The following is a 23378-nucleotide window of genomic DNA, read 5'->3' on the forward strand; positions in this document are numbered from 1 at the left end:
CACCATGCCTAGCTAATTTTTCTATTTTTTAGTATCGATGGGGTCTCACTCTTGCTCAGGCTGCTTTTGAACTCCTGAGCTCAAGCAATCCTCCCACCTTGGCCTCCCAGAGTGCTAGGATTACAGGCCCGAGCCACCGTGCCCGACCTGAAGACTTCTTTTTTAAAATAAATCATATTATAGATATAGTTACTATCCCCTTTTGTGCAGCCTCCTCCTCTCCATGTTAATGCTCTTTAAAATTACAGTTTGTGCAGTTTTGCTGATCCACCAAGGAGCAGGCCAGGACCTGTCTGATAACAATGTGGGAAGCTTTACAGAGATCACCTCTGCAATGAAAAAGTTATTGTGAGTACATGCAAAGATTAACAGATTGGTAGTTTTCCACATCCAATTTTTCTTCTAGACCCTTAGGTCTTGTGGAGAAACTTTAAAACATATTTTCAGATAAATCCCCCCAAAATTCCCTTCCTAGATAAGCCTATTTGCCTGTGGCTTCACCAAATCACAGGCCTAGATTCCTGTCAGGTTAGTCACGGAGAGATCATTTGTGATCTCTCACTGTCTCACCTATTCCCAGGATGGTTTACTTAGATATTGAGTCAGCAGGATAGATAAGCTAACTCTCCAGTATGTTTGCTGAGGAGGACAAAGAGGAAAAGACTAGAGGGAAATGTATGTAAATTATCTCTCTTTAAATGTTGAGGAATTATTTTTTTTAAAGAGATGGGGTATTGCTCCATTGTTGAGGCTAGAATGCAGTGGCATTATCATAGATCATAGTCCACTGTACCCTTGAACTCCTGGGCCCCAAAGTATTGGGATTACAGGCGAGAGCCACCGCACTCAGCAGAGGAATTAATTTAAAAAGGAAGAAAACATCAAACTGTAGCCCCAAACAATAATTCTAACTTAGGTACCAGGCACTTTTTGCCCTTTCCAACCAAATTTCCACACAGCAGAGAGTGATTCAAAACCTAGATGGCATCAAGTCAGTCCCCAATTTACAACCCTCTCATGGCTTTTGCTTGCTCCTGCTGCCATTACCCCAGAAAGTTCTCTCCTGCCCCTTCCCAGTCAATCTCACATCCCCTCTCCACAGGCAACACTGAGCTGTTTTATATCACCATTGATTAATTTTTGCCTGTTTCTGAAATTCATATAAATGGAATCACACAGTATGTATGTTTGTGTTTGGCTTCTTTCACTCAATGCAATGTTTTTGAGATTAATCTGTATTGTCACATATATCAATGGTTCATTTTATTTTACTGATGAGTAATTTCAATAGTATGAATATACTTATACCTCAAAAAGTCAATGTCATTAAAAAGACCAGGAAGGAGACTCATAAAAGATAAGTCCAAATGTAGTACATGAATTTAGATTAGTCTTGGCTTAAAACCAAAAAAAACCCAAAAAACTACAAAAGACACTATTTGGATAGTTGGGAAATTTAAATATGGACTGGTTATTAGGTATTATTAGGGAATTACTGTTAGTTTTTGTAACTCACTAAGCCTTTCCTTGGCAAATCTCTATGATTTCTCTATTATTGGCACCATGCTTCCACAGTCACTCTGGCTGAAAGCCTTCTATGACACTAGCCCTCATCTTTTAAATTCTGCCACCCATATAAAACCAGTTCAGATTAGCACTTCTTTTTGAATACCTTCATTGAGATATAGCTCCGTATCATACAATTCATCTATTTAAAAGTGTACAAGTTAATGGTTTTCAGTATATTCAGTTGTGCAACCATCACTTCAGTCAACTTTAGAATATCTTCATCACACCAAAAAGAAACACTGTACCCACTGGCAGTCAATGGCCATCAGGCTTTTATCACTTCTGATCTGGCTCGTCACAGCAGGCCATCTTCAATGTCCTCTTTGTTCCCATTCAGTATATACACCATAGGCAATTTGGTCTCTCTAAAGCACATTCATTAGCCTTTTGCCTAGAAACCTCAGTGAATCCTCTAAAGCAGCAGTCCCCAACCTTTTTGGCACCAGGGACCGGTTTCATGAAAGTCAGTTTTTCCAGGAGGTGGGGGACAGAAATGGGGAGAGGCAGAGATCAGGCTGTGATGCGAGCGATGGGGAGCGGCAAAGCTGAAGCTTCGCTTGCCGGCCGGCCGCTCACTCGCCCCCATCCCAGTTCCTAAGTTTCATGGAAGACAATTATCCATGGGGATACGGTGGAATGGGGAGGCAGCGCAGCGGAGCTCTGCGGCCCGGTCCCTAATAGGCCGTGGACCGTAGCTGTAAAGAACTCTTGAATTCAGGTAAACAAACATCCATTAACACAAACTACATTTATGCCAGGCATTGTGCTAGATGCTGTTAACAAAACCGGAATGCTACAGTAAGAGTTCCTTTGTAGCCACAGCGCCTCTGTTCAGGCAGCGTCCCCCGCCTACAACGACCTCCCTATCCCGGCCCATCTCCTAGAACTCCTTCCCAACCTTCCGGGACCATCTTCCCCGACAAGTGGCTGCGACCCCGCAGCTCTCGTGATTTTCCTGACCCTTATTTAACCCGCCCCATGTACACCCTCAATACATGTTCGTAGAAATGAACATAGTCTGTGGACGCAGCAGTGCTTCTCCTCGCGGAATCGCCACCCTCTCTCCCCACACAGGGATTGGCTCGCCAGTATCCCACCTCCTTTTCTCAGGAAATGACTTAGGAAGAGGGAACTTCGGCAATCCCAGGAATCATAGATTTGAGCGACTCTCGGGAAGAGCGGGTAGAAAGGAATCGGCTCTTCAGGTCAAGTCTGCGCGAAGAGACCTCCAGGCCTCTGTGGTCTGTGCTTCCGCTCCGGATACTCGAGCCGCCCACTTCCGGCGCTCCTCGGCGCCCCAGGCCCGCCCCGACGCCGGCGTGACGGAGACACGCCGGGGTGACCTCACCCTCCAACATGGCGGCGGCGGTAGATTAGGGCTGCGGGTCGAAGCAGCCACCGCCGCTGGGGGACCCGGTTGGAAGCAACTGCCGCCGCCGCCGCCTCTTTCATCTCTTCTGGGGCAGGGGCCAGGGCCAGGTGAGGGGAGTGGGACTCCGGGCAGACAGAGCTGGGCGAGGAGGCGGTTTGCACCTGGGTAGGAAGGTGTCCAGAGACTGTACCGAGCCACTGACTCACTCTCCAGTGGTTCCTACAATGCGTGAGTGTATGTGTGTGTACCGGCGCTCCTTCGCCCGAGGCTTCTCTAAGTTTAAGGAGTCCATTTCATTGTACCTGTCCCGCGTGGTCCCACCGCGGGCGCTTGAGCTGGGCTTCTCCCTGTGTGGGCTGCCTGAGGCGTAGGAACTCGGCTCTTGCTCCACACTGCTGTTCGTCCCCACAAATAGCTTCACATGGAAAACTCGGGCCCATTTTTAGGGCTAGACTGGGGAACGTGGACTTCTTTTTGGTCGAGGAAAAGGGTTTCATGCGATTCACTTGGAATGATTACAGATTGGCCTTGCCAGTCTAGTCGTTCCTTCTCACAGATCGTTAGAAATCTTAAGTTTCTCAGCCTTAATTCACTGCTGTTGTGACACTGTTTTTTTTTTCCTCCACAAAAACTTACCCTCTTACCTTTGGAGGCAATCCAGTTGACACTGAGTCGTTTTTTCCTTTTATTCTTTTCCTGTCAACATTCTAAGGGGATCCCAGGTTTCTTGCCTTCTTAACTGACTATGAGGGAGAACTGGACTTAGAGTTGAGGCTCCAGCCTAGAGTTGAAAATGTACAGATCTGGGCAGTTGTTCGCATGGTGTTGACTGATAGCTTTGTTTAGCTGTTAGCCACTCTCCGCACAAGTGTTTGTTTATTCAAAATAGCTATCTCACTGTCTCGGTTGAGAAGTTTTAATTCAAGCTGACAGTCCATTCCCCCTCATTTTTCTTTATGATGTAAAAAAAAATTTTTTTTTTTGCGAAATTGTTAGTAAGGTTTCCCCTGGAGGTTTGGCATAAACCAGAATGTTGCTGTCTGACCTGACTTGCGTGACCTTGGATGAGTTGCCACGCCCTTCAGAAAACTTTTTTTTTAATCCCCCAGAAAATTAAGCAAGTGGTTATGAACTACTCGTACTTCAAGCCATTATGAAATATTCATTTGGTAATAGGCAGTTAAGGGTTTTGAAAATCGTTTTACTCTGAATGGTTAGGTACTATTCTGTATTTTTTTAAAATGGCACATTTTCTTATGTGCAGGAGTAACCAGTAGTTGAATTCAGTTGAAGGATGTGTAAGGTTCAGTCTAATCAGTTTTGTAAATGAAAAGGTGTGTTCACTAGTGCATCATTTAATCAACGTTTATTAAATGTCATACACACTAAGCTTTTAGGACAGGTGATTTGCAACAATCATTCTTAAAATACATTTTTCTGATATATTTTAGACATACAAAACAGAAGTGTTTTTTTTTTTTTTGAGATGAGATCTTGTTCAAGACAGTTTTAAACAATTACTTAGTAGTTCCATTCTGCTTTTATCATTATTTTTCAGACATGATTTTGATTTATATCTTACTCCAAATAAATGGTCAACAAGAGGTCCTATTTAATATATATATTATGGGAGGGCTATTTTTAGACTTTTTTTCTTTTTTCTTTCTTTCTTTCTTTTTTTTTTTTTTTTTTGAGACAGAGTCTCACTCTGTTGCCCGGGCTAGAGTGCCGTGGCGTCAGCCTAGCTCATAGCAACCTCAAACTCCTGGACTCAAGCAATCCTACTGCCTCAGCCTCCCGAATAGCTGGGACTACAGGCATGCGCCACCATGCCCGGCTAATTTTTTTTTTTTTTTTTTAATATTTTGGTTGTTTGACTAATTTCTTTCTATTTTTTTTTTTTAGTAGAGACGGGGTCTTGCTCTTGCTCAGGCTGGTCTCAAACTCCTAAGCTCAAATGATCCACCTGCCTTGGCCTCCTAGAGTGCTAGGATTACAGGCATGAGCCACCGTGCCCAGCCCTTTCTTTCCTTTTTGCTTGTTGGATGGTAATGTGATGATAAGGTAACAAGGTTTGAGGGAGGCACATCTCACACATTAGTGTGAAAACTCAATCATCAGGCTTATGAACCACAAAAGGGTCAGAGTAGCTGATTTTTTAATAGCTTTATTGAAACATAATTAGCATACCATACAATTCACCAGTTGTACAATTTAATGGTTTTCAGTGTATTCACAGGGTTGTGTACCTCCCACCACCACAGTTTTCCTCATCCCAGAAGAAACCCTGACCCATTAGCAATCATTCTTCATTCCTAGTCCCCTCAAATACCCGCCTTGCAACCACCGATCTACTTTCTGTCTGTAAAGGTTTACCTATTCTGGACATTTCACATAAGTGGAATCATATAATATGTGGTCTTTTGTGACTGGCTTCTTAGTGTAATGTTTTCAGAGTTCATCCGTGATGTAGCATGTCTCTGTATTTCATCCCTTTTTTATGGCACATTATATACCATCGTATGGATATACTACGTTTTAAAAATCTGTTGAGTTAATGTGCAGTTATTTCCAGTTTTTTGCTTCTGTGAACGTTCATGTGCAGATTTTTGTGTAGACGTGTTTTCTTTGCTCTCTGGCATATACCTAGAAGTGGAACAGAGTAACTGAATTTTATGTCTTCCTTTTACGCAAGCCATATACACATATATGGGAAACCTAATTATAGTGAAAGTCAGGTTTAGGGGCAGGGTGATAGTGAGGCATTCTTCTGTGAATTATCTGCAAATGCCAGCTGCTGACTGAAAATATTTTTGGGCAGCTCTTAACACGATTGAATGAGACTGTTTCAGTTAAACATGTTTTAATTGGAAAGGGATAGTCTATACTAGAATACTAATGTCTGCTGAGTTTAAAAGTGATACCTTGCTCAGTTGCATTTCTCAGCTGAGTGGGGTGAATTTTTGCAATTTCACTATTTTCATTAGGATTATTTTATTTTATTTCTTTCAGAGAAAGTCTTAGAATGCAATAGGAGATAATAAAGCATGGATTAGAAAATACTGTTTTACTTCATGTTAATTTGTGGATTTTAAAATTCACTGTTCAAGCCACCAATGAGTCATGAAGCTAAAGATCTGATAGCCAAGACACTTTGTGTTTAAAATTCCATATTTTTGACTTGTGAGAGTTATTTGTGAATTTTTATTTTTCTCTTTATAAACTGGGATTATAGATGTGTTCAACTCTGTGTTAGTGGAATATTTAATGCCCTTATTAGTGGAAGGAAATAGTCTAAAAACAGGTTTTTGAAATGATTTTATTAAAATATGTTAAATTATGAGGTGTTTCTGTTACAGTTCTATGAAGTTAAAGAATATATAGGTATGGTATTCTAAATTAGTATGTCTAAGGTGGTTGCCAGAAATTTCTATTTTCAACAAACATCCAAGGTGATGTGATGTGACAACTTTGGGAAACAAATACGGAAGATTCTCATGTTGCTGTAGATTTGCTTTTCATAAGAATTTATAATAGGCGCCTGATGTGGTGGCTCATGCTTGTAATTTTAACAATTTGGGATGCCGAAATGGGAGGATCACTTAAGGACAAGAATTGGAGACCAGCCTGGACAACACAGTGAGCCCCTGTCTCTACAAAAAACAAAAATTAGATGGGTGCAGTGGCACGTGCCTGTTGTCTTAGCTACTCCTGGAGGCTGAGGCAGGAGGATCGCTTGAGTCCGGGAGTTTCAGGCTGCAGCAAGCTATGATTGTGCCACTGCACTCCAGCCTGGGTGACAGAGTGAGACTCCATATCAAAAAGAGAAAAAATATTTATAGTAGGATTTAGTAGCTGCTGCATACCTTCTGATTATATTTCATTAAATGTGCCTAATTCCTGCAGTATAATCAGTGCTAATAGCATCCTGGAATTTGGACTGATACTTGTAATAGAAATCTAGTTTTAAAAAAAAGCAAACCATCTATTGTAGAATTGTATTGTGGATATTACATTTGTTACTGAAGGGTCATGGATGTTTTATTTGTGACTGGTTTTGGAAATGCCACCAAATGAATATATAAACACAGCATTAAATTTCCCTGAGCTTCCTCAGCTGTCCACCTGGCTGACAACTACAGTTGGTCTTCCTTATCCTTGGGTTACACATCCACAGATTCAACCAACCTCTGGATCAAAAATATCCAGGGGTGGGGGGCGGACAATAAAAAGTAATAATATAACAATAAAAATAATACAAATAAAAATGCCGTTTAATAACTACATAGCATTTACATTGTATTAGGTATTTATAAGTAATCTAGAGATGACTTAAAGTATATGGGAGGATATATGTGCATAGGTTTTATTCATAACTATACTATTTTATATAAGGGGCTTGAGCATCTGAGGATTTTATTATCCCTGGGGGTCCTGGAACCGATCCCTCACAGATACCAAAGGATGACTCTACTTGCAACTTTTTTTTTTTTTTTTTTTTTTTGATTGATACCTATTCACCTTCTATTTTTCATGGAATAGCTCAGCATTTAGACAAATTAACTGTCCAGTTACAGTTTAGGAACAAGTATCTCTGTGATTTTAGTCTTCTTGTAGAGTGTGTGTGTGTGTGTGTGTGTGTCCTGTGGGAAATTGGCCGAGGGTGTGGATAAATGACAATACATGTGTAGACTACCTAGAGGGCTTGATAATCTGACAATGTTTCAGCATTTGTGATTCTGCCCAATACGGCAGAAATTTTCAATTCAGATGCAGTAGACATTTGTCATTCTTTTTAGCTGCTCAGTATCTGAATTCTCTCCTCATATTTGGGATAATATCATGAGATCTTATGAGTCTTGGAAGGGGCAGAATCAACCTCATATTATAGAAACTGAAAAGGCCAGACACTCATTTTCCACTCTTCTTTGCATCTAGGCAGTGAAACTCTGACAGTCACAAGCACCTGTCCCACAGATGGCACTGGGAGCCTACTGGGTCCAGAGAAACACAAAGTCATGAGTTTGTGTTATACAGCGGTAGCTCAAAAATATGGAACGCTTCACGAATTTGCGTGTCATCCTTGCGCAGGGGCCATGCTAATCTTCTCTGTATCGTTCCAATTTTAGTATATGTGCTGCCGAAGCGAGCACTCTACTTGCAACTTAATAGAGGAACAAACTAAAAGGTGTAAGGCAGAGAAAGAAACAGGTGGGTAGCATAAAAATGTTCAATTGTGAGTTGTGGAAAGGATAGGAGTTTTTGTTGTTTAATTTTTATTTATTTATTTATATTTTTTTTGAGACAGGGTCCTCACTCTGTTGCCTGGGCTAGAGTGCCATGGCATCAACCTCGCTCACAGCAACCACAAACTCCTGGGCTCAGGTAATTCTCCTGTCTCAGCCTCCCAAATAGTTGGGACTACAGGTGGTGCCACCATGCCCCGCTAATTTTTTCTACTTTTAATAGAGATGGGGGTCTCCCTCTTGCTCAGGGCTGAGACTGGTGTCAAGCTCCTGAGCTCAAGCGATTGGCCTCCCAGAGTGCTAGGATTACAGGCGTGATCTACCGCGCCCACAAGTTTTTGTGTGTAAGTCATCTATATATTTAATTACTTTTTTCTTTTAGAGATAATGTCTAACTACAGGCGTGTACCACCAAGCCCAGCTAATTTTTTTATTTTTTGTAGAGATGGGTGTGTGTCTGTTTTATTTATTAATTTGTTTAGTTTTTCTGGAGACAGAGTCTCACTCTGTTGCCCAGGCTACAGTGCTGTGGCGTCAGCCTAGCTTACAGCTATCTCAAATTCCAGGGCTCAAGTGATCTTCCTGCCTCAGCCTCCCAAGTAGCTGGGACTACAGGCATGCACCACCGCACCCAGCTAATTTTTCTATTTTTAGTAGAGACGGGAGCTCCCTCTTGCTCAGGCTGGTCTCAAACTCCTGACCTCAAGTGATCCTCTCACCTCAGCCTCCCAGAGTGGTAGGATTACAGGCATGAACCACCGCACCTGGCCTGTCTGTGTGTTTTAGTATCCTGCTGTTTTGCCCAGGTTGGTCTCAAACTCCTAGCCTCAAGGCAGCTCTCCCACCTTGGCTTCCCAAAATGCTAGGATTACAGGCCTTCATCACTTCATGTTACCAAGAACACTTGTACCTAATTTGAATTCTAAAAGGTCCTACTAGATAAAATTTAAAGAATAAAGGTAACTGTACCTCTCATCATTTAAAAAGAAGCTTGAAATACCTGTCTTTTAGATACAAATAGACTGTTGGTGAGGCAATTGTGAGATGGACCGGAGCATTGTCCTCACTTCCAGAAAAGCTTTGGGTGGTATTCCCACATCATACCTTTCATCTATTCTATCGTTTTCCTTTTTTTTCTGTCCATTCTGAAAATTGACCAATTAGCTGCTTTCTATACTCTGGGTGCCTGATATTATGAAAACAACCTTGTTTTTCTACCATTTCCTCCCCTATTATTAGTGTTAGTGCTTTCACCTCTGCAATGAACGCCTGGCATGCAGTAAATATGTGCTGAATGAATGCAGTTAAGGACTAAGAAGAATTGAAGACAATGTACCTAATTAAGTGGTTGCACTATAACTAGCTGTGTGATTTTAGGCAAATAAAGTTTTTATTCTTTCTCCATCTATAAAATTGAGACTATTACCTTTTCATTCAAGCATAGAGGGTTACTGTGACAACACATGGAAAAGTGATTTAGAAATAGAGATCTCATGAAGATGTAATTTATTTATGATGTTAGAAATGCAGGAGTCCATTGTGCAATATACTGATCAGATACTGCAGAATGTTGCAAAGGAAGTGGGTGTCCTCTCTCCCCAGATTGCCCTTAGAGATCTGACCTGATAGTAGTGTTATGGAGTTTACATTTGGCTTATTATTAATGCCTTTGTCCTATAATTTAATACAAGTGCTATAGTTTATAATCCTGGGATCTGTCTACTCCCCACTTAACCATAGGCCTGAATGAGCTGCTTCGTTGCCATACAGTTGGAAGCTCAAACTAAGTAAGTTGATGGATATTTTATACCATAGGTCTGTTATGTTTAGGTCCAGTATGTTCATAACCAGAATGCCAAGTATGCATTTATTTATTTATTTATTTTTGAGACACAGTCTTACTGTGTTGCCTGGACTAGAGTGCCGTGGCGACAGCCTAGCTCACAGCAACCTGAAACTCCCGGGTGCAAGCAATCCTGCTGTCTCAGCCTCCCGAGTAGCTGGGACTACAGGCATGCGCCACCATGCCCGGCTAATTTTTTCTATATATTTTTAGTTGTTCAGCTAATTTCTTTCTATTTTTAGTAGAGACGGGGGTCTCGCTCTTGCTCAGGCTGGTCTTGAACTCCTGAGCTCAAGCGATCCACCCGCCTCGGCCTCCTAGAGTGCTAGGATTACAGGCATGAGCCACCGCGCCCTGCCCCAAGTATACATTTAAAGTCTAAAAACTGTATACTAAATTTAAATAAATAAATATCATTTACCAAATATGTAGTTGTATGGGCATTAACATATATACTAGAGCAAATAGGTGGTGCGTGTGGAAAATTATGAAATCCATGACTAAGATAGCATTTATAATTATGTAGTCAGGTTTTATAAGAATATTTGAAGCACATTAGGCTAAAAATCAAATTTGGAAACTTGGTGATCTATGCTTTGTCTCTGACTTCCAAGTCAAGGAAAGACCGAAAGTGTCTTCAGTGATATTGATTCTTGATAAATATAAGAAATTTGAATACAACAAATTAGAACACATAAATTTTTTATTTAAAGCATTATTCAAAATATAAGTACTTCTTTATTCCTGTTACCAAAGAAATACTGAGACTTTTAAAAGCTTAAATTGCTAATTTTATCTGTTCTCCTCTCTCTCTTTTTTTTTTTTTTTTTGAGACAGAGTCTCACTCTGTTGCCCGGACTAGAGTGCCATGGCGTCAGCCTAGCTCACAGCAACCTCAAACTCCTGGGCTCAAAGCAATCCTTCTGCCTCAGCCTCCTGAGTAGCTGGGACTATAGGCATGCACCACTGTGCCTGGCTAATTTTTTTTTGTATATATTTTAGTTGTCCAGCTAATTTCTTTCTATTTTTAGTAGAGACACGGTGTCACTCTTGCTCTGGCTGGTCTCAAACTCCTGAGCTTAAACAATCCTCCTGCTTCTGCCTCCCAGAGTGCTAGGATTATAGGCGTGGGCCACCATTTCCTCCTCTCCTTAGGAGCTCTACTTTATAATTTATTCCTTGCTCTATTCTATCTCCTTTTTGGCTGCCTCCACTGAATGTAAACACGCTTACTTCTCTTTTATTGTGTACAGAAACAAAGCAAATTCCCTTTCCCTACCCTTTGTCTCTCTTCAGCCTCCATTCTTTTTTTCCCTTCAAATCAAGCTCTTTCTTTGAAAGAATAGATGAAAACTCACTTTCTCTGCATGTTCATTTCCAGTTCACTGTTCAAATCCCTGTCTTTTACCATCACCGCTGTGTGTCAAACAGAACTGTTCTGTCAGAGACCGTGGGTGACTTCCTAATGCCCAAATCCAGTTGATTCTTATTTTTATTTTTCTTGATGTGTTATTACATTTGATTCATTTATTCACTATCTTCTTCGTGCCTCCTGACTTCTGTAACCACACTCTTTCCTGGTTTTCTTTCTACCTTTCTGACTGTTCCGGTCTAGACTGAGAGGTCTCTGCCAGTTTCACATCTTTTGGCCACCCATTAAATGTTGGTTTTCCCTGAATTCTAAAGTAGTCTTTTTAAGATTATACCAGTATTTCTCAACATATTTTGTAACCCATGTCTCCTTTATCAAAAGGAGATAGATAAATATTTCCCTGGCCCCTATCGCGGTGGCAGTGGTGAGTGCAGGCGATGACACATTCCCCCCATCCAAGCACTGAGAATCATTGCTACAAAGAAGATTGAAAATTTACTGAGCTTTACATTCTGTAGTTTGTAATCTGAAAGTAATAGATGATTTTCCTTTTCTAAGTATGAAACTATATATTGATGCTTTTTCAAACTCTTGCCCTCTCTTCCCCTACTTGGCATTTTGACACTCCTCTTCTAGTGGAAATCATTGCTCTCCATTCACTCTTAATTTTTTACTTGTATCTGTACAGAGTATTTTTAATTTTGTATCTCCAGTCTAGACATCTTCTTAGTTTAAGACCTATATGTCCAACTGCTTGTACATCTCTACCTGGATGAGCTACAGGTACTTTAAAATTCAGTACAGGCCGGGCATGGTGGCTCACACCTGTAATCATAGCACTCTGGGAGGCCAAGGTGCTCCAAGGATCACTTGAGGTCAGAAATTCAAGACCAGCCTGTGCAAGGGTGAGACCCTATCTCTACTAAAAAATAAGAAATTAGCGGGACAGCTAAAAATATATATAAAAAAAAAAATTAGCCGGGCATGGTGGTGCATGCCTGTAGTCCCAGCTACTTAGGAGGCTGAGGCAGGAGGCTCACTTGAGGCTCAGAGTTTGAGGTTGCTGTCAGCTAGGCTGATGCCATGGCACTCTAAACCCTGATAAACCCATCATAAGTTGAAGATATCTAAGTTGAAAATGTATTTAATATCCCTAATCTGATGAACATCATAGCTGAGCCTAGCCTACTTTATTCATGGTCAGGACACTTACATTAGCCTACACTTGGGCACAATTGCCAATTTTACACAAAGCCAATTTTATAATCAAGTATTGATTATCTCATGTAATTTATTGAACACTGAAAGTGAAAAAAATGTGTGGGTACTCAAAGTACAGTTTCTACTGAATGCGTATCACTTTTTCACCATTGTAAAGTTGAAAAATTGTAAGTCAAAGCATTATAAGTTGGGGACCATCTGTATACCCCAAGGTGAACTTGTTATCCTTGTTCCCAAAACTAGCTCTTTCTATATTATCTGGTTTGAGAAACAAGAATAGTGTATGGTCATGCCACCCTGAATGTGCCCTATCTCATCTGATCTTGGAAGCTAAGCAGGGTCAGGCCTGGTTAGTACTTGGATGGGAGAAATAAGAATAATATACCACTTTCCCTGCAGCTTCCAGGATTACTCTCTCACTGAGTTAAATCTTTGAATTCTTAACCTTTTTCCTATCCATCTCTCTCCCCTTTCCAGTGTTTCTACATTAGTTCATGCCTCCATACATCTCTTGTTTATATATTTTTCAACATTCCCCTAACTTGTCTCCTTGCCTCTAGTCTCCATTCTATCTTCCATACTACCTCTGGGCTGATTTTCCTGAAGTATAATCTCTTAATATTCTTCCCTTACTTAAAACCTTTCAGTAGTTCATTATGGTGTTCTGTAGTAGTTTTTAACCTGTTTTATATCATGGTCTAGATACTCAAACTCAGATACTAGCGATATGAAGTGATTTTTCTCTCTAGAAAAGTGCTCATGCCTCCAGAATGTACATACAATTTTAGAAGTTTATGGATGCCCATTCATGGACATAGTTAAAATAATTCCTGGCTTGTAGGATTAAAACCCATATTAGCATCCCATAGCATACAAGACACACCAAATGGTGACTGCTGCTCACTCCTGCAGAGCTAGTAATCCCCCTTGTGTCTTATGAGCCACCCATGCCAAATGCCTTTGTTTTTATATTAGCTGGGCATGGTGGCTCATGTCTAATCCTAGCAACTCAGGGCTGCAGCGGGAGGATTGCTTGAGGCCAGGAGTTTGAGACCAGCCTGAGCAACTTAGCAAGACCTCATCTCTAAAAAAATGAAAAAAAAAAAAAATTAGTGTGGCATTAGCTGCACCTGTAGTCCCAGGTAATTTGGGATGCTGAAGCCAGAGGATTGCTTGAGCCTAGGAGTTCAGTCTGCAGTAGCTACGGTTGCACCAGTGCACTCCATTCCAGCCTGGGTTAAAAAAAAAGAAAAAGAAAAAACAGCGTTTGTGCCTTTTCCTAGTCGTCTTTATGTGTAAATTCATCCCTGTCCTGTTCCCCAGCTGGTTCCATTAGTGAACACCCTCTCATGTTCCAAGGTTGGCCCTTGTAGTACTGGCTTGTATCAGAGAACTTTATTGTTCCTTTTCATTACTGATCGTGAGAATTAAAAAAAAAAACTTTATTCCTCTTTATGTATATATTTTTGTCTCTTTTTATCTCTTTATATAGCCACTCTTTTGTGTTTTATAAATTCTTCATGTATTTTTTTTCATTGTTTATCATTCTAGGGCATTTCTATTAGTTTGCTTAGCACAGGTCTTAAATTTTGCCAACATTGCCTTTCTCTTTGTCCCATCTGTTATTTTGTTACATATATTTTTGTTTTCCTCTACTTTTTTGAAGACTCCTGAGGGCAGGTGATTTATCCTTTTGGCCTTTGTGCCTAATGCCTGTGTATCTTAAGAAATGTGTATCAAAGGAATACAGAAAATCATAAGAGGGCATTGTCTTCTATTTCAATTTTAGGATGTAATTATACTTCTAGATGTAATTATACTACTAGGTCTATATGCAGTCTAGGACTCTGCAGAATTAGAAAATTTTTCTAAACTACAAATTCTAATAATTTTAAATAAAAGTAGTATGTTATAATTGACAGGGAACTGCCTTAGAAAGTTTAGAAAATTAGGTTCTAATTCCAATTAGGTCTTGGTTGCAAACAACACAAACTGATTCCAGCTTAAGCTGAAAAAAGACTTCTGGAGAGAGTATTGAGTAGCTCAGAACGGATAGGAAAGCTGGAAAGTTAGGCTCAGGAGAGACGGGCAGGAAACAAAGAGCAGGCTACAGGAAGAGAATATGGGTAAGTGTTGCTTAGCGACGGGGATACATTCTGAGAAGTCTGTCCTTAGATGATCTCATCCTCGTGAATATCCGTAGAGTTTGCTTACACAAATCCTAAGCTATAGGGTGTGTAGCCGGTTGCTCCTGGGCTACTCATCTGTATAGCATGTTACTGTCCCGAACACTGTGGGCAGCTGGAACACAGTGGTAAATGTGTATCCTAACATATCTAAACACAGAAAAAGTACAGTAAAAATATATTAGAAAAAATGGTACACCTGTATAGGGCACTTACCATGAATGGAGCTTGCAGAACTGGAAGTTGCTCTGGGTGAGTCAGGGAGTGAGTGGCGAGTGAACATGAAGGCCTATGACATTACTATACACTACTGTGGACTGTATAAAGACAGTATGCTTAGGCTACATTAAATTTATAAAAAAAATATTATCAACAATAAACATAGGCTAGGCACAGTGGCTCACGTCTATAATCCTAGCATTTTGGGAGGCCAAGGTGGGAGGATCACTTGAGGCCAGGATTTCAAGACCAGCATGAGAAACAGTGACACCCCATCTCTACAAAATAGAGATTAACCGGGTGTGGTGGCACACACCTGTAGTCCCAGCTACTTGGGAAGCAAAGGTAGGAGGATTGCTTGAGCCCAGGAGTTTGAGGTTGCAGTGATCTATGGTGATGCCACTGTACTCTAGCCTGGGAGATAGCGTAAGATTTTGTCTTTAAATAAATGAATGAATGGCTATCTTACTGTAACTTTTTTACTCTATAAACTTTTTTTTTGGTGGTTCAAAAAACTTTTATTATTTTTGTTATTTATTTTTATTTTGTAAACTTTGCAATTTTTTTTTTTTAAGACATAGGTCTCACTCTTTCACCCAGGTGTCGGAATTTCTATCTCACCAAGGTTTACACAATATGGGATGATCTGTACATAGGAAATTCAGTTTAGATGGCAGGCAGGCAAAAATATAAATAAAAATTTTTAAAAAGTCAAATGTCTATTATAGTGCTGCTGCTGGCCGATACCTGACTGATAGACCTCCAAAAGCTTATTTTACTTTTATGAGTTTCTCTTTTTTTATATGTGAATTTGGAATGCTGTCTTCCTACTATTAAATGGTAACAGGAGTAGTAGACCCTGGAAGAATGCAGTGAATGGGACTTTAATTCCTGTGATGTAAGCTGTAACACTTTAACACATTTTCCCTTTCTTTGGAGTAGTATTAATCATTTTGAAATATCTTCTGAAGTTTATGGGAATTTTCAAATTTGAACAGGGTAGTCCTAGGCCTATTGTTTGATTTCTTGGGTATTTTTACGTAATTTAGAAGCATTGCTCCCTGAAGATAGAAGCATTGGGACTTTTAAATGTTAAACCAAGATTTCTTTTCATAGCCTAAGAAAACAGTGATATTAATGGCAGCCACGAATGCGTTTCTTAAAAGGCAGTATTTAACCATTCCAAGCATATTTTCATGTTATCTTTATATAGCCACTCTTTTATTTTGTATTTTTCAAATTCTGCGTGTATTTTTTTCATTGTTTATCATTTATGTTAGTTTGCTTATCACAGATCTTAAATTTCACCAACATTACCTGTCTCTTTTTCCCATTGTTATTTGAACCTCTCTTTTATTGGACATTTGTTGAGATCTTTAAGCAGTCCATATTGTTTGTTTTAAAAAGAAAGCAGTTATTTTGAAAACTCTTAAGAGAGGCACAAGTCATTTACCTACCACTAAAGTATTATTATTAATATGTAGTAGGTAAAGCAGCTGCCAGGTCCTTATGACAAAGTGAGAGTTGTGGCTGTATTGATTAGGGTACAAGTTTAGGATGCCTAATGTAGAAATTCAGATTAAAGTGGCTTAAATACAATCCAGAGGTGAGTGGTCCAGACTGGTCTGTCTGTCTTGTTGCTTTAGCATTGGTGTCCTTGTTTGATTGTCAAAGCTGGGTCAAAGTGATCTTCCCGCCTCGGCCTCCTAAAGTGCTAGGATTACAGGCATGAGCCACTCACTGTGCCTGGCCAGCAGTTATATTTTTTTTAAGATTGCTGGAAAGAAAAGTCTGAGAAACATTTATTTTGATATTTAGTTGAATAATTGGAGTCAATGCGAAAATAAATGTCTGGCATGTAAAAACTTTAAACTGAAAAAATACTTCTATGTTTTTAGGTTTTATTGCACATCTGTAAGTAGACCTCTTTGGAGCTCTGCCAGTCAATTCAATGGCGTCCTCTACTACTGTGCCTCAAGGATTTCACTATGAAACAAAGTATGTTGTCCTCAGCTACTTGGGACTCCTCTCTCAGGAGAAGCTGCAAGAGCAACATCTTTCCTCACCCCAAGGTATTATCTTTGGCTTTTGTTGGTTATATTAGGTGGTAATAAGGAGTCCATATGTAAAAGCATATGTACCTAAGTAATTTATATGTATGGTTATGAGATTAATACTAATAAGGTTAATCCCTTACCACATCCCTTCTCACCTCTTGGTTCATTTCCAGAAGCAACTACTTTTAATGTTTTTTTTGTTCCTTTTCTTTATTAGTTCTTTTTGACTTTAATAGATTTAGGGGGTACAAGTTGAATTCCATTACATGTATATATGGTATCGTATTGGAATCTGGGCTTTTGGTGTACCCATTACCTGAGTACTGTACATTGTACCCCATAGGTAATTTTTCATCCCTCCACTCCTCCTACCCTCCCCCATTGAGTCTTTTTTTTTTTTTTTTTGAGACAGAGTCTCACTTTGTTGCCCAGGCTAGAGTGAGTGCCGTGGCGTCAGCCTAGCTCACAGCAACCTCAAACTCCTGGGCTCAAGCGATCCTCCTGCCTCAGCCTCCCGAGTAGCTGGGACTACAGGCATGCGCCACTATGCCCGGCTAATTTTTCTATATATATATTTTTAGTTGTCCATATAATTTTTTTCTATTTTTAGTAGAGACGGGGTCTCGCTCTTGCTCAGGCTGGTCTCGAACTCCTGACCTCGAGCGATCCACCCACCTCGGCCTCCCAGAGTGCTAGGATTACAGGCGTGAGCCACCGCGCCCGGCCCCATTGAGTCTTCAGTGTTCATTTTACCACTCTGTGTGCCCTTGACTAGTCATAGTTCAGTTCCCACTTATAAATGAGGACATATGGCATTTACTTTTCTGTTCCTGAGTTAGTTCCCTTAGGATAAATGGCCCCTGGTTCCATCCAAGTTGTTGCAAAAGACATTATTTCATTCTTTCTTATCGCTGAGTAGTACTCCATGGTATATATACATTTTTTTTAATCCACTCATCAGTTAATGAGCACTTAAGTTGATTCCGTATCTTTGCAGTTGTGAATTGCTCTGTGATAAACATATGACTGCAGGTATCTTTTTGATATAATAATTTCTTTTCCTCAGGGTAGATACCCAGTAGTGGGATTGCAGGATCAAATGGTTGATCTACTTTTAGTTCTTGGGGAATCTCCATACTGATCTCCATAGAGGTTGTACTCATTTACGTTTCCATCAACAGTATATAAGTGTTCCTTTTTTACTGCATCTACCCTAATATCTGTTGTTTTTTTACTTTATAATAATGGCCATTCTGACAGGGATAAGATGGTATCTCATTGTGGTTTTAATTTGCATTTCCCTGATGATTAGTGATGTTGAGCATTTTTTCAAATGTTTGTTGGCCATTTATCTCTTTTCAAAAATGTTCACTTCATTTCCTCAGTTTTTAATTTTTTTTTTTTTTTTTTTTTTTGCTGAGTTATTTGAGTCTTTTTTTTTTTTTTTTTTTTAATATGAAGTGGGGAAGGTGAGGAGGGGGGCTTCAGTTTCCTTTTTATTTATTTATTTTTTTGAGACAGAGTCTCCCTCTGTTGCCTGGGCTAGAGTGCTGTGGCATCAGCCTAGCTCACAGCAACCTCAAACTCCTGGGCTCAAGTGATCCTCCTGCCTCAGCCTCCTGAGTAGCTGGGACTACAGGCATGCACCACTGTGCCCAGCTGATTTTTCTCTATATATTTTTAGCTGTCCATATAATTCCTTTCTATTTTTAGTAGAGATGGTGTCTCGCTCTTGCTCAGGCTATTCTTGAACTCCTGAGCTCAAACAATCCGCCCGCCTCGGCCTCCCAGAGTACTAGGATTACAGGCATGAGCCACCGCGCCCGGCCCTTTTTATTTATTTATTTTTTTGTTTTTGAGACAGAGTCTCACTCTGTCACCCCGGGTACAATGCAGTCAGTGGCATCATGATAGCTCACAGCAATCTCAAACTCCTGGGCTCAGGTAATCCTCCTGCCTCAGCCTCCTGAGTAGCTGGGACTATAGGTATCTACCAGGACGCCCAGCTAATTTTTCTATTTTTAGTACAGATGGGGTTCTCACTCTTGCTCAGGCTGGTCTCGAACTCCTGAGCTCAAGTAATCCTCCTGCCTTGGCCTCTTGGAGTGCTAGGATTACAGGTGTGAGCCACCACACTTGGCCTTGAATTCCTTACAGATTCTAGATATTGGTCCTTGGTCAGATACATATTAATAGTTTGTGCATATTTTCTCCCATTTTGTAGGTTGTCTGTTTGCTCCTTTGACTATTTTTTTTGCTATGCAGTAGCTTTTTAGTTTAATCAAGTCTCATTTGTCTATTTTGTTTTTTATTGCATTTGCTTTTGGGGTCTTAGTCACGAATTCCTTGCCTAGGCCAATGTCCAGAAGAGTTTTTCCTAGGTTTTCTTCTAGGATTTTTATTATTTCAGGCCTTACATTTAAGTTTTTAATCCATCTTGAGTTAATTTTTGTATATGGCGAGAGAGAGAGGGATCCAGTTTCATTCTTTGGTATATTGGCTAGCCAATTTTCCTAACACAAGTTATTGAATAATGTTTTCTTTTCCCAGTGTATGTTTTTGTTGCTTTGTCAAAGATCAGTTGGTTCTATGGTTTTATTTCTGGGTTCTCTATTCTGTTCCGTTGATCTGTGTGTTTACTTTTGTGCCAGTACCATGCATTTTCGGTTACTTTACCCTCATAGTATAATTTGAGTCAGGTAATATGATGCCTTCAGTTTTGTTCTTTTTGCTTAGGATTGCTTTGGCTATTTGGGCTCTTTTTTGGTTACGTATGAATTTTAGGTTTGTTTTTTTCTAATTCTATGAAAAATGACATTGGTATTTTGGTAGGAAATTCATTGAATCTATAGATTGCTTTGGGCAGTATGGTCATTTTAACAATATCAATTCTTCCAATCCATGAGCATGAGATGTTTTTCTGTTTGTGTTGTCTATGATTTCTTTCATCAGTGGTTTGTAGTCACTCTTTGTACACTCCCTGTAGAGATCTTTTACATCCTTGGTTAAATTTATTCTTAGATATTTTACTTTTTTTGTAGCTATTTTTAATGAGATTGAGTTCTTAATTTGGTTCTTAGATTGGTCATTCGTGTATAGAAATGCTATCGATTTTTGTATGTTGATTTTATAACACGAAACTTTGCTGGTTCATTTATCAAACCTAGGAGTCTTTTGGAGGAGTCCTCAGAGTTTTCTAGGTATAACATACCATCAGCCAACAGATAATTAGACTTCCTCTTTTCCAGTTTGGATGACCTTTATTTCTTTCCGTTGCCTGATTACTTTGACTAGGACTATGTTGAATAAGAGTGGTGAAAGTGGCCGGGCACAGTGGCTCATGCCTGTAATCCCAGCACTCCGGGAGGCCGAGGCGGGAGGATCGCTCGAGGTAAGGAGTTCGAAACCAGCCTGAGGAAGAGCGAGACCCCGTCTCTACTAAAAATAGAAAGAAATTATATGGACAGCTAAAAATATATATATAAAAAGTAGCCGGGCATGGTGGCGCATGCCTGTAGTCTCAGCTACTCGGGAGGCTGAGGCAGGAGGATTGCTTAAGCCCAGGAGTTTGAGGTTGCTGTGAGCTAGGCTGATGCCATGGCACTCTAGCCCGGGCAACAGAGTGAGACTCTGTCTCAAAACAAACAAACAAACAAACAAAAAGAGTGGTGAAAGTGGACATCCTTATCTTGTTCTGGTTCTCAAGGGGAATGCTTTCAACTTTTCCCCATTTAGTATGATGTTGGCTGTGGGTTTGTCATATGTGGCTTTTATTATTTTGAGGTAAGTTCCTTGTATGCTGAGTCTTTTGAAGGTTTTTATCATGAAGGGATGCCAGATTTTATTGAATGCCTTGCTTTCTCTGCACCTATTGAGATGATCATATGGTTTTTATTTTTAATTCTATTTATGTAGTGGATCATATTTATTGTCTTGTTCATGCTGAACCATCTTAGCATCCCTGGGATAGAACTCACTTGATCGTGGTGAATGATCCTTTTGATGTGCTATTGGATTTGGTTTGCTGGTATTTTGTTCAGGGTTTTTATGTAAATGTTCATTGAAGATGTTGGTGTATAGTTTTCTTTTTTTTGTTGTATCCTTTCTTGGCTTTGGTATCAGGGCGATCCTGCCTTCCTAGAATGGGTTAGGGAGGGGTCCCTCCTTCTTGATCTTTTGGAATAGTTTCAGTAGGATTGACACCAGTTCTTTGTATGTCTGGTATAATTTGGCTGTGAATCTATCTGGTCCTTAGATTTTTTTTTTTATTCAGAGCTTTTTTATTATCAATTCAGTCTCACTATTTGTTATTGGTCTATTCAGGAGTTCTATTTCTTCCTGATTCAATCACAGTAGGTTGTTTGTTTTTGGGAATTCATTCATTTTCTCTAGGTTTCCTAGTGCATGAGTATATAGTTCATAATAAATAGTCTGATAATCTTTTGTATTTCTGTGGTATCAGTTGTAATGTCTCCTTTTTCATTTCTGACTATGTTTATTTGAGTCTTGGTCCAAATTTTAGTTTTGTTGATCCTTTGTACTCTTTTTTTGACCTCTATTTCATTTAGTTCTGCTCTGATCTTTGTTATTTCTTTTCGTCTTGTAACTCTGGGTTTGGTTTGTTCTTGTTTTTCTAGTTTCTTGAGGTACGATGTTACGTTTTTAATTTGTGATCTTCTACTTTTTTGATGTAGGCATTTAATGCTGTAAACTTCTCACAAGTTTCGGTATGTTGTGTTTTCATTTTCATTCGTTTCAAGAAATTTTGAAACTTATGCCTTTATTTCTTTGTTGACTCAGTGATCATTCAGGGGCATGTTGTTTAATTTCTATGTGTTTGTATAGTTTCTGAAGTTCCTCTTCATATTACTTTCTAGCTTTATTCTACTGTGGTTTGAGAAATTACTTGATATGATTTTGAGAAATTACTTGATATGATTTTGATTTTTAAAAACTTGTTAGGCTGGGCACGGTGGCTCATGCCTGTAATCCTAGCACTCTGGGAGGCCGAGGTGGGAGGATCATTTGAGCTCAGGAATTCAAGACCAGCCTGAGCAAGAGCCAGACCCCGTCTCTATTAAAAATAGAAAGAAATTAGCCAGACAACTAAAAATATATATATAAAAAAAAAATTAGCTGGGCGTGGTGGTGCTTCCCTGTAGTCCAAGCTACTCAGGAGGCTGAAACAGAAGGATTGCTTGAGCCCAGGAGTTTGAGGTTGCTGTGAGCTATGATGATGCCACGGCACTCTAGCTCAGGCAACAGAGTGAGACTGTGTCTCAAAAAAAAAAAAAATTTGTTTAGACTTGTTTTGTGGCCTAAAATGTGGTCTATCTTAGAGAATGTTCCATGTGCTGATGAAAAGGCTGTATGTATTATAATTGTTGGATGGAATATTCTGTAAATGTCTGTTAAGTCCATTTGGTCTAAAGTCCAATTTAAGTCCAACGTTTCTTAGTTGATTTTCTGTCTTGATGATCTGCCTAGTGCTGTGAGTGAGGCATTGAAGTCCCCCACTATTATTGTGTTGTTGCCTGTCTCTCTCTTTAGGTCTAGGAATATTTGTTTTGTGAATCTGGGTGCTCTGATGATGGGTGCATGTATATTTAGGATTCTTACATCGTTTCACTGAATTGATCCCTTTATTATTATATGACCTCTTTGTCTTTTTTTTACTGTTTTTGATTTAAAGTGTTTTATCTGATATAGGTATAGGTACTCCTAATTGCTTTGGTTTTCATTTGCATGCAGTATCTTTTTCTACCTCTTCATTTTCAGTTTATATGTGTCTTTATGGGTAAGGTGAGTTTCCATAAGCATATAGTTGGATCATGTTTTTTTTTTATCTAACAATCTATATCTTTTAAGTGGAACATTTAATCCATTTACATTCTAGGTTAATATTGATATATGGGGCTTTGTTCTTGTCATATTGTTAGTTGATTTCTAGTTGTTTTATAATTTGTTTTTTCTTTTTCTCTTTTTGTCTGTCATGTTGCCATTTAATTCTTATATATGTATATATGTGTGTATGAATGAAACAATGTATGACAAGGTTTTGCTCTGTTGGTAGGGCAAGAGTGTAGTGGTGTCATTATAGCTTACTGTAACCCTAAACTCCCCAGTAGCTGGGACTACAGGTGTGTACCACCCTGCCAGCTAATTTCTCTATTTTTTGTAGAGGTGGGGTCTTACTATGTTGCTCAGGCTTATCTTGACCTCCTGGCCTCAAGTGATCCTCCCATCTTGGCCTCCCAGAGTGCTAGGATTATAGGCATGAGCCACTGAACCTG

The 23378-nt window shown here is 39.6% G+C and overlaps 1 protein-coding gene and 2 non-coding genes across 3 annotated transcripts in view; 1 reads left to right on the forward strand and 2 right to left on the reverse strand.

The window, feature by feature from the left end:
* The first annotated feature begins 2985 nt into the window (after positions 1 to 2985).
* BCL2L13 (BCL2 like 13) overlaps positions 2986 to 23378 on the forward strand; it is a 91032-nt gene continuing 70639 nt past the window's right edge. Inside the window, exons 1-2 of the mRNA XM_069491617.1 lie at positions 2986 to 3048; positions 16927 to 17100. Coding sequence (XP_069347718.1) covers positions 16980 to 17100 — 121 coding nt within the window. The 5' untranslated portion in view covers positions 2986 to 3048; positions 16927 to 16979. The remainder of the gene's footprint in view (positions 3049 to 16926; positions 17101 to 23378) is intronic.
* Positions 4981 to 5083, reverse strand: LOC138397804 (small nucleolar RNA U13). Its single transcript, XR_011235907.1, has one exon. It is a non-coding gene; the product is annotated as a small nucleolar RNA U13 (small nucleolar RNA).
* On the reverse strand, positions 7988 to 8094 carry LOC138397656 (U6 spliceosomal RNA). Its single transcript, XR_011235789.1, has one exon. It is a non-coding gene; the product is annotated as a U6 spliceosomal RNA (small nuclear RNA).

This window comes from Eulemur rufifrons, chromosome 16 (assembly GCF_041146395.1).
Source record: "Eulemur rufifrons isolate Redbay chromosome 16, OSU_ERuf_1, whole genome shotgun sequence".
Taxonomy (NCBI): domain Eukaryota; kingdom Metazoa; phylum Chordata; class Mammalia; order Primates; family Lemuridae; genus Eulemur; species Eulemur rufifrons.